This window comes from Wasmannia auropunctata, unplaced genomic scaffold (assembly GCF_000956235.1).
Source record: "Wasmannia auropunctata unplaced genomic scaffold, wasmannia.A_1.0 LD334508.1, whole genome shotgun sequence".
Lineage (NCBI taxonomy): Eukaryota > Metazoa > Arthropoda > Insecta > Hymenoptera > Formicidae > Wasmannia > Wasmannia auropunctata.
In genome coordinates this window covers 401297-411780 of record NW_012028382.1, presented here as the reverse complement: position 1 = coordinate 411780, position 10484 = coordinate 401297, and the positions used below count along the sequence as shown (strand labels likewise).

At 44.6% G+C, this 10484-nt stretch overlaps 1 protein-coding gene across 1 annotated transcript in view; it reads left to right on the top strand.

Moving 5' to 3' along the window:
• The window catches only part of LOC105458610 (protein turtle), a 51220-nt gene that overhangs the window by 28342 nt on the left and 12394 nt on the right, over positions 1-10484 (top strand). The window contains exons 5-9 of the mRNA XM_011704077.1: positions 4639-4926; positions 5139-5548; positions 5704-5975; positions 6200-6372; positions 8434-8514. Coding sequence (XP_011702379.1) covers positions 4639-4926; positions 5139-5548; positions 5704-5975; positions 6200-6372; positions 8434-8514 — 1224 coding nt within the window. The remainder of the gene's footprint in view (positions 1-4638; positions 4927-5138; positions 5549-5703; positions 5976-6199; positions 6373-8433; positions 8515-10484) is intronic.

Here is a 10484-nt window from a genome sequence, read left to right as displayed (position 1 = left end):
GAGAGAGAGAGAGAGAGAGAGAGTTTCAAACGGAATAACAAACGGTCTTCTCACGAGCGATTTCGCAAAAGTTCTCACAGCCGTCCCGCGGGAGATCCGTCGAGATCTGAAATATCACGGTCGGGCGAGTCCGGCGTCGTCGGTTGATTTTCAAGTATCGTTGAAACGCTCGTAAAGCTGACCGGCGCAGTCTAGCTGCGATTCTCAGCGGCGTGTGTTCGCGGCTTGCATTAATCGCGACTGCTTCGACGTCGAGGGTCTAAAATAAGTCTCTGCTCCTAACAAGTCAATGCGCGCGGAGCGATCGAAACAATTGTTGGATTTCCTCGTAGGTCTTACTACCCTCCGGTTTAATTAACTCGATCCGCCGTCCTTCTCGTTCCTTCGTGAGCGCCTCGATCTTGATGTCTATTATGAAGAAGGCTTTCACCGTGCGGCATGATGTAATTTAATAGAAAAGAATGCACAATAATCCCGGCTTAATTTGCGCTTAATTAAGTTTTTATCCGTAATAATTTCGTAAAACGATAACGTTCTTCAACGAAACATTATAACGGTACCGCGTGATTTGAATTTCCGCTCGTATAACGAAAAGTCCATAATACGAGAGAATCTTCCACCTTGGTAGCTTCATCGATGATTTCTTCCTCCCCAGATGGATGACGCAGATAATCGGTGTGTGCTGAAACAGGTGTTTGCCGTTCTACGTCATAGCTTCGCGATCAAGCTCGGGGAAAAGATAAGGGAAGTCGCAATCTCGTCCGCGTATGATCGTACGACCGTTTTCAGCGTCCGTTTCTCTCCCGGGAACGGAAACGTTTTCCGTCGTGATCGAAGGCGCGCGGCAATGCCGATGCATCCATAAAGCGCAGACACGGGCATACGTACGCCGTATAGTGCAGCGTCTCTTCCCCGTAAATTTTACGAGCCGATACATTTACTCATATCGATACGTTCAGCTCGCCGTGATAAAACTCGCGTTAGGCAAAGTGGTTACAGCGAGCTTCCGGGCGTCGCTCGTTTCGCCGACCAATTAAGGCTATCCCCATGTTGGATGAGGGAGGAGGAGGGGGAGAAGAGAGGGAGGGTTAAAAGGCGATTTGTCTTGTTTTTCCGGGAGCCAACAGCCACTTTTCGCCTCCGAACCGTCTTCTTGTTCCATTTCGCTTTCCCTCCATCTCTTTTTTTCTCCCCTTCCCCCCTTCCCCAACGCCGCGTCGTCCGTTTTTGCCCCTGCAACCACTGCAAATTTGTAAGCCGCGGCAAGCCATCGCGCCGCCGCTGGGACATCCGTCTTCATCATCGTATTGTCTTACCGTCTCGCGCGCCTTTTGTTTTCAACGCCCGCGTTCACGGGCGCATTTCTCGGCCGCGCGATGGTTATTTAATGGATTGAGAAATGGCACGAATGTCGCTGGCTCGAAACGACGGATGGCAAGATCGTAAAATTCGCTCGCGCGCGGGGAATAAAATTAGACGAACGTCCGCTACCATCAGAAATCATCTACTACCGCCGAAGACGATGAGCGATATGAGATCCCAAGCTGTACATTGCAATTACGTTTCTTCCGTGCATTTTGTATTTCGTTCGTGTTTCGGCGTATTTGTTTCGGAATTGCTGTGCCGGCAGAAATAGATTAAAGCGAGAAACGCGCGAAATTTCTGTACGTAGACGGAGATAAAAAAAATCGCATTTATCTCTTCCATTCCGGAAAAGGGTGGGACACGTGTATTTCATACAAACATAATGGCGCGTTTCGCCAAGTTAAACGAAGTAGAGCGTTTAAAGAGGACGAGAGAGTACGCCGGAAAGTAAACATTACAAAAATAAATCATTCTAAAATTTATTCTGCATCTCGACTGCTGCTCCATTTGCTGAACTACCCTTCACGCTGGTATCCGTCGCGCTTCTCGGCGGTACCACGCGTATTTGCAATGTGCAGCGTGATGTGTGGCGCGACGCTACACCATCATAGCTGTGTACTTGGCTTGAGAGTCCTCTCTCTCTCTTTCCCTCTCCTCCCCCCCCTCTCTCTATCTCTCTCTCTTTCTCCCTCTGAATTTCATTGCCCCGGTTTGTCAAGATTTTCGTCTGGTTGGCAAACGCTGGAATTTGTCACCGTGACACTTCTCGCATCGGAAATGCGATGGGGCCGCGGATATAAACGCAACGTATAGTCGGTGATACAGCAAGCACGGCGCGCGGTAGTAGTTTAATAAACACTTTGCAAAAGTGTTTTCGTCTCCCGCGGTCTGGTATTATTTTCGCAAGCGTAAGCGCGATAAAACGAAGCGGGGGGTAATCAACGGGGGGGCATCCGAAGCCCCCGTAAATATTGACCGTACATCGGCGGGAATTGCTGATCCAACTTGGTAAAAACAACGTCGTTAACGATCGCCGCGTAATGCGCACCGCGCGTGCAACTTTATGGCAACCGCATCACGCTCGGCGCGTGATTCTACCTCGGCGACTCGGAATTCCATTGCCCTCATTTGCCCCGAACTTCGCAAACTTTCTCCACCCTCTCGGCAAAGTATCCTTCTAAACTCTCGTGTGTCGGCGTGACGTAACATATATCATCGTCGGCGCGAGAATAATTAAAATATATTCTGTTGATCGCGCGCGCATCACACCGTCGTCGTCGTCGTCGCGCCAGGATGAAAAACAAAACTCGCAAAACTCGTTCGTCGATCGAACGGTCGGACACAATGGGAGGGGGAGCTCTCGTACCGGAATACTTGAAATCGAGTTTCTTCGATGCGGACGCGAAGCGGTACGTTAATATGAAAAGATTTGACACGACGGATACATTCGATTTGATTGGTATTGGCCGTTGATGTAAATCCTTCTCCGCGCGCGTGCCCAGGCATAGATGCAGCGAGCGTGCAGGATTGCGAGGAAATACGTTTCTTTTCCTTTTTTTTTCCTCTCTTCCCCGGGCAACAAGTTCTCATTCCGCGCTTCGTGCGTTTATCAAGATCGTAGATTCAAATTTATTCCTGTCGCGCCGCTGCGGCATGCACCGCTGGCGCGCATTGTAGCGCGTCTCTTCGGAGGTGCAATATATTGAGACATCGGGCGCGGAGCTTAGAATATCGTTGCCCTCATTTCTGCGGATTTTCGTCTGCGCAAACGGAACGCGATATTTCTTTGCGGGGAAACTCGGGAGGAGTTCCTCGGCCCTTTTCTCGGCCGTCACGTTTACTTCCGCTCGCCGACCGACCGACGTTATCCCCGAGGTCGAAATTTCCGTCGGGCATTTTCCCCGGTCGTTTCACCAAAAAGCTATTCCACAACCTCGGATTCGATTACATCGATACGCGAGGACAGCAAACACCGCAACAATCTGCCAAATGTTTAATTGTTCAAACGTCCGTCAATATATTTGCAGCATCGTAGCACCAGACGTATCGCCGCGCGGCGTTCGTTTGCGTGTATAAATTTACACGTTGTTTACGCGACACCTATACCCTGTTTACTTTGCCAACTAGCAATCTCGAATTCGAGCGTGTATATGGATTTTGAGTGTCACACGTCCGAAATTAAAATGTAAAAGCAGAAATGCGACGGAGATTGTGAACGGACGACGGCGTTCATTATCCGAGCCATATAATTCACAATCGTAGAATTCAATGTATAAATATTGAATCGTAAACAAAATGTTTTTTCTCTCGTACAGTAACCAAACGGGTGTATGCAATCTCGTGCAATATGTAATAAAAATAAAAGAGGATATCGCTCCATGGATTTTGTTATAGAGTTTCGATTTTTATTATCGAGGCGCTTCCCCTTGCCAGAAATCAATGCCTGACCAAATCAATGCCTTTCAACGTATAACGAATCCCGGTGTCGCTAATTCCTCGACAATTTCGCATATGCTCGATCGATCTCATCACGCTCTAAAGGCCTCCTTTTCCCACCCGTTGTCTAGCAACGCGAAGATGAAGTAATCCCGTAATCCCGACGAATGACGATAGATCGGATTGCGGAAAATGCCGCGGAATCGCGCGAAGGTGGAGCTCGGTCTTTTGTGCGGCGGGAATCGATCTTCCGTTATAATACGGCGAGATATTCGCTTCTCTGAGGCGAAGCCGCAAGTTTTGAAATTCTTCAGGCGTGAATACGAAGCGCGCGAGACGGGCTGTGGGCGTGGACCGACGTTGGATATCGATGAAGATATAATGCACCCTGTTGAGCGCCTCCCTCGTCGAGACTTGAAGAAATCGCGGAGGCGAAAGGTAAAATTCGTAGCTACACTGGCGCTCAACCGGCGACGCTTGTACCCCTCTTCGCCTATATATCCATTCGTCACAGCTTTTTTTTTTACTGACAAGCGAGAGAGACATTATCGAGAATCGATGAAGACGCTATAGCGCTCTGTGTTTCTCTCCCCGTCCCCGCCTGACGGCAAGTCAGATGCACCGCATGCTGTCGTCTCTTCCGGGATATCTTTGACAGCGAGACAACCAATATCAGCGGTCAATCGTCACCGCAGATGCTGGATACGATAGTTACTACTACGGGAATACATTGGTTGCGTTCGGTTTCGGTGACCGTAATCGATATCTCGCCTCTTTGACATCTCGATCCGTGGTTGGAGTCACGTAATAAAAATCGTGCTTTTGATTGATTTACAGGTGGAGCCGTTATCATGGTGCCGCCGACGAATCAAACGAAGCTGGAGGGCGAGAAGGTGCAATTCTCCTGCGAGGCGAAAGCACTTCCCGGTAACGTGACGGTGCGCTGGTTTCGCGAAGGCGCACCGGTCACGGAGGTCTCGGCCCTGGATACCAGAGTGTCCATCAAGATGGACGGTAGCCTGGTTATCAACCCCGTCAGCGCCGATGACTCCGGTCAATACCTGTGCGAAGTCACTAATGGCATCGGCGATCCTCAGACTGCTAGCGCCTATCTGAACGTCGAGTGTAAGATTTTTTTAAATGTTTAAATATTTGACTTAGAAAATGAAATTAAAATTCGTCAAATTAACACATGGAATTAAAATTCAAAAAGATCTAAATGTCCAAGCACTGAGGACCACTAAGCGATGTACTTTAAATGCGATGCTGGGCTAAGCTCAAAGTGTGATTAATGTCCAAAGGATTAATGTCCTCCTCGTGGATTTCGCGTGTTTCAGACCCGGCGAAGGTCACGTTTACCCCCACTGTCCAATACCTGCCGTTCCGTCTGGCCGGTGTGGTCCAGTGTTACATAAAAGCCAACCCGCCTCTGCAATACGTGACCTGGACCAAGGATAAACGCCTACTCGAGCCTTATCAGACGAAGGACATTGTTATCATGAACAACGGCTCCCTGCTCTTTACACGGGTCAATGAGAATCACCAAGGCAGATATACCTGCACGCCTTATAACGCCCAGGGCACGCAGGGCAGCTCGGGTCCGATGGAGGTCCTCGTGCGGAACCCGCCTGTCTTCACCCTCGAGCCGGAACCAGTGTACACGAAGAAGGTCGGCGAGACGGTCGAGATGCACTGCGACGCTCAAGAGGCCGACGGAACGCAGAAGCCAACGATACAATGGCATCGGGTACAGTCTCAGTTAGAAAAGATATCCGTGTTTAGGTTATTAAGCGAAATTTCTATTATTTCATTTTCATCATTTTTAAATACATTTTTCTTGAATCGTCGTTTGTATTAGCACTGAGCCGCAATTTTTGTAAAACATTTCTGAAATTATCTCAGAGGGATGGCGGACCCATCCAACGCAGTCGCGCGAAGACTGTCGGTGGCAATTTAACCATAGAGAGCCTTCGACGCGCGGATTTCGGGTTTTATCAGTGCGTCGCCTCCAACGAAGTCGCCACCATCTCATCCTCGACGCAACTGATCGTCGAGGGCACGCAACCCCATGCACCTTACAACGTCTCGGGCACTGCCACGCAATTCGCGGTAACGCTAGTTTGGTTACCAGGCTATTCCGGTGGTCCTGATTACAAGCAAGATTATACTATCTGGTGGGTATTCCTACGGGATAGGCTGATAGGTATTACCATTAAAATTCTATCGGCGGACAATAATTATATGATCGAATAATGAGAGCGGTACTTCATATCATAAAATTTCACTTGTACGACACGCATCATAGTCATCGATATCACTTATAAATGGATGTACAAAACTTTCGAAATATTTAGTAATTTTTAATGTTTTCATTTTCTTTTCATTGTTATTTTCTTAGGTATAGGGAATCGGGAACTTCGGAATGGAAGACAATCCCCGTGACTCCATCGGGCAGTACAACGGTGACGATCAACAATCTCACGCCTAGCACACTCTACGAATTTCAAGTGATCGGGAAGAACGCCCTGGGCGAGGGAATGTTGAGTAAAGTCATCACAGTCAGGACGCTCGGTAATAAAAATTGCTAATTATTTCGACTACTAATAACTTTAATAAATAACAAAAAAAATGAATAAAAGAATAAGTTTAATGAGAAAAATTTGATGATCTTGAAATAAATATTAAATTATTTCACATATAATTGAGTAGCCATTAATCTATCCATTAAAAATACTAATTATGAAATATTTATTCAGTACTAATGCTAATCTGACCAGTAGTAACTAACAAATCGTTAGTTATTTATTCACCGACTAACAAACTAATCTCTGCTATCTGTACAAATTTCTTTCTCACTATTCGCATCTATCGCTGCGTTCTCCAAGGCGTTGCCCTGACCCAGTCGGCGACTCCCTCCGCGCCTGATCAACCCTCCTCTTCGGATCAAAGTGGTAAGATTCGAATAAAGTTATTGCTTATGTCGCGAATACGAAGTTAAAACAGAACGAACAGTGAAATGTTAAAATGATGAAACTCGTGGGTAAAAATATTTAATAAAAAAGAGCAACGAATTTTTACGCGAGCTATCTATAAAACGTTTATACTGTCGTAAATTTAAAACGCGTGAAATGGCATCGGGAGGGCAATGTACGGTGCAGTTTCTTCAAGATGTTAAAAATCGACGATTTTTACTGCTAGTTTAAATCTGCAAGCTGGCGAAACGCGATCGGTTGCCGGAATATCTCCGGGAATATCCGCGAGTCGTGCGACTCACTTTGTAAGCTGAGAATGGCATCTCGATGACTGTCGAAGGGAAATTCATGCGTGAGGGGTGCCGTTCACGTCTCGCTCTGATCCTCTCATCGGGGTATCGATCCGAGAGTCGAAAAGTCGCGCGACTTCTTCGTCTTCTTCGGTTAGAAACCGTAAGGCGGAAAAAAAGAAAGAAAAGAGAAGGAACAAAAAGGGTGAGAAGGCGACAAGATAAAGAAAGGGGAGGGGAAGGACGGTAGGGGCGGGGGGACAGCGAATGCGGATGCGGAATGAGGCAAGGAGCGGAGAAAACCGAGAAAAAGGGACGGTGGGAAGGAACGGAGACTTCCGTGGCGACTTATCGTATCGGAAAACCCATCGAGCCGTTCATTCTGCTTCCGCTTTTATTTCCTTCCCTCGAATCCACCGGTTCATTGCCTTCCATTTGTACACACCGTACCTCGAGCATCCCCCGATACCGGCATCTAGGGATTTCTATCTGGTTACCTTTCAAGCGTTTCTTTCGCCTATCTGACTCTTTTTCCCCGTTGTTGCAGTATACTCTCGTTTCTCGTTGTAGCGCTTTTTCGCTTCTTACACTTGTATTCTACGCACAAGCCCGCATCATCATCGGTCTCGCTCGTTAGCCTGCACTGACAAAGGGCCGGCCTTCCACAATGCTGGTTAACCACGGTTAACTAAATTTTCTTTTTCTATACCTCTCTACTACTATCTACAAAGCGTATTATACTAAAACTCGTGTTTCACAGGAATCCTCCAACTTTCGAGAGCCGATCTTTTTTAACGAACAATTTGTACAAATTACCACAATTTATGCCCATGCAAGTTTTACGTTACAATTTTCTTCAGAACCAAGAATAAATTAAAGAATGAAATTTTGTTATCCAGCAGTGTAAAAATGCATCTCAATTCTCCAGAACCAAGAAATTAAAGAACGAAATTTTGTTATCCCGCAATGTGCATTTCAATTTGTTAATTGATTTGACATATTTGTGAAAAGAAAAATTAAATTTTTAGTTTCTAAAATCTAATTAAAAAATATCTCACAGGATATAGATATGAAATTTTAAATAATCTTGTTTTGTATTTCGTATTACTGTTCAAAAGAGACATATTTAGGCTGCGATTAGAATTAATTGACATTGAAACCAATCCTAATACGATTAGCGGAGAATTTAATAATGAGTTCGCTAAAATTTTATTCGGAGGAATCTGGAAATAAACCCCAGCTCACTTTGCAGCCTCACGAAAACTCAATATATGAATGACGGCTTATTTACTCCTAAGCAATTTAACCTCGTTTCTTTTTAATTTTTGTTGCACTTTTTAGTTTTTTTTGTTTCTTTTTTCTTATTTCAGATATCCTTGATTACAATACTCTCGTGTTACCGACTGATTCCACAGGAAACCCCGTGTTTCCGCCAATTGTACGACCGAAAGGTATATTATACATTTTCATTTTTTTTATTTATATTATATTTAATTAATAAAATTTATAAAGTAACAATGTTTCTTAATATTCTGCATTTGATAGCGGTATTACCAAATGGCTATAGCATTACTCTATTGAAATGTTCGAAAGTGTTCGTCGTCGCTTTCACACCGCCCACATTCGACGCGTTATTTACAATGCGCGTACAACGGCACACAATCGCCAATCTCCATCTCCTTTTCTTTCGCAGAACCTTTAGCGAGAAATCTTTCGCGCCGAATGCAGGGCGAGAGTGCAAAGATCCATTTTTTTTCCCATTAAAGAGCCTCTTTCATTTTGCGCGAGGGAAGATTAACCGCTATTACATGCAATGGTGGACATGAAAATAAGTGTCAAGCAGTCCGACAAGGCAATAAGGATGAAGCGCGTGTTCGCGTACATTCACGCTCGGCACACAGTTCGGCATACCGCAGAGGAAGATACAGAGGAAAATAAAAACGAAATCCTCTTAGCCGCGGCGTACCGGAGAGAGTCTAGACGGGGGAGGGGAGGCATTCCAGAAGGGAGAGCAGGAAATAACATCATACATTTTGCACGTAGCAGACGGTTCCAAACAATCTACTCCGCTTTGGAGCTGAATAAACCCAAGAAAGTTTTAGTTGCCTCTCCCGCGAGTCGAGTTTCAATCATATTTGGATCGTCGGGCGGAATAGTGATATGAATAAAAAAAAGAGGGGTGAAAGGGGAGAAAATAGCAATACAATTCCAGCGTCCAGCAATTTTTTATGCGTAATTATATTGGAGTGAAAACTTTATATTATAACATATATTTTTGCGCAGCGGCTTTTGTATTCATTCATTTAACGTAACGCATTGTGTGTATTTTTTAACGAAATTTTTATATATGGTAATATATAAAAATATGTTCATCTCTCCGCAGGAATAATAACTATTATTCACGCAAAACTAATAAAATTCTCGAATATCGCTTGATAGAAACGAGAAAAGCGCTCGTAATAGACAGTTTGGGAGGGGGGGGGGCAGGAGGAGAAAGAAAACAACTGCATATATTTTATATACAAAGCAAATATTTGAAACAATACAAGTCGCTAATTTTGCAATTTCGTGGCCAAAAACCGAGCTGCCTATTTGCCGGTTATTTCCAATTTTTTCACGTCAATTTCATACGTTTTTGCATGGTTATGCGGCAAAAATCCGAAAAGGTTCGTTGCTGCTGCAATTGCCTAAAACGCTACAACTGGGAGTTTATCACGCGTACCTGCACAACAAAGACGAGTTCTTTTTACGAAAATAAGTCTGTCGTCTTTTTTTCTTCATCCGTATGCACATCAGCGTGATCGAAAATCAATTCACGTATTATATCTCCCATGAGAGAATTTCGAGCGATTTCTTTTGATGTTGAAAATTCGGTTCAATTTTACCGGCTTCATGATATTTAGATCAATTTGAATGGCTAAGAATCGATCGTCTTTTTTAAATCGTTAATGTACACGAAATCTATAAACTTCAATAAACTCGCCCAGTGTTTTAAACAAACATAAAATCACTGTTGTGATTCCACCGATAACTAAGAAAATTTATATCGTTTGCGTAATTAACAAAACAAACAATCGTGAAACAGTTTTTACGTTTATCGATTCGCAGAAGCAACGAGGCAATTTCCGTTAATTTCGTAAATTCCACCGAGATATTTTTCAGAATAGCGTCCATTAAATTGATAGGAAGGGAAAACGGGTACGAGATATTTGCTTTGTCGGAATAAATCCATGGAGTAGATTGGGTGTATCAGAATATGACGAAACGTAAACAACAACAAAAAAAAAGAAAACCGACAGTCAAATAAAATGTTCGCACCTCTCTGCGCGGGTTATTCGCGTAGTGCAAGCTGTTTTCTTGCTCCTGCTTTGATATATTTTTTTTTTACGATTATGCGTTGTAATTCACGGCATAAAATGAT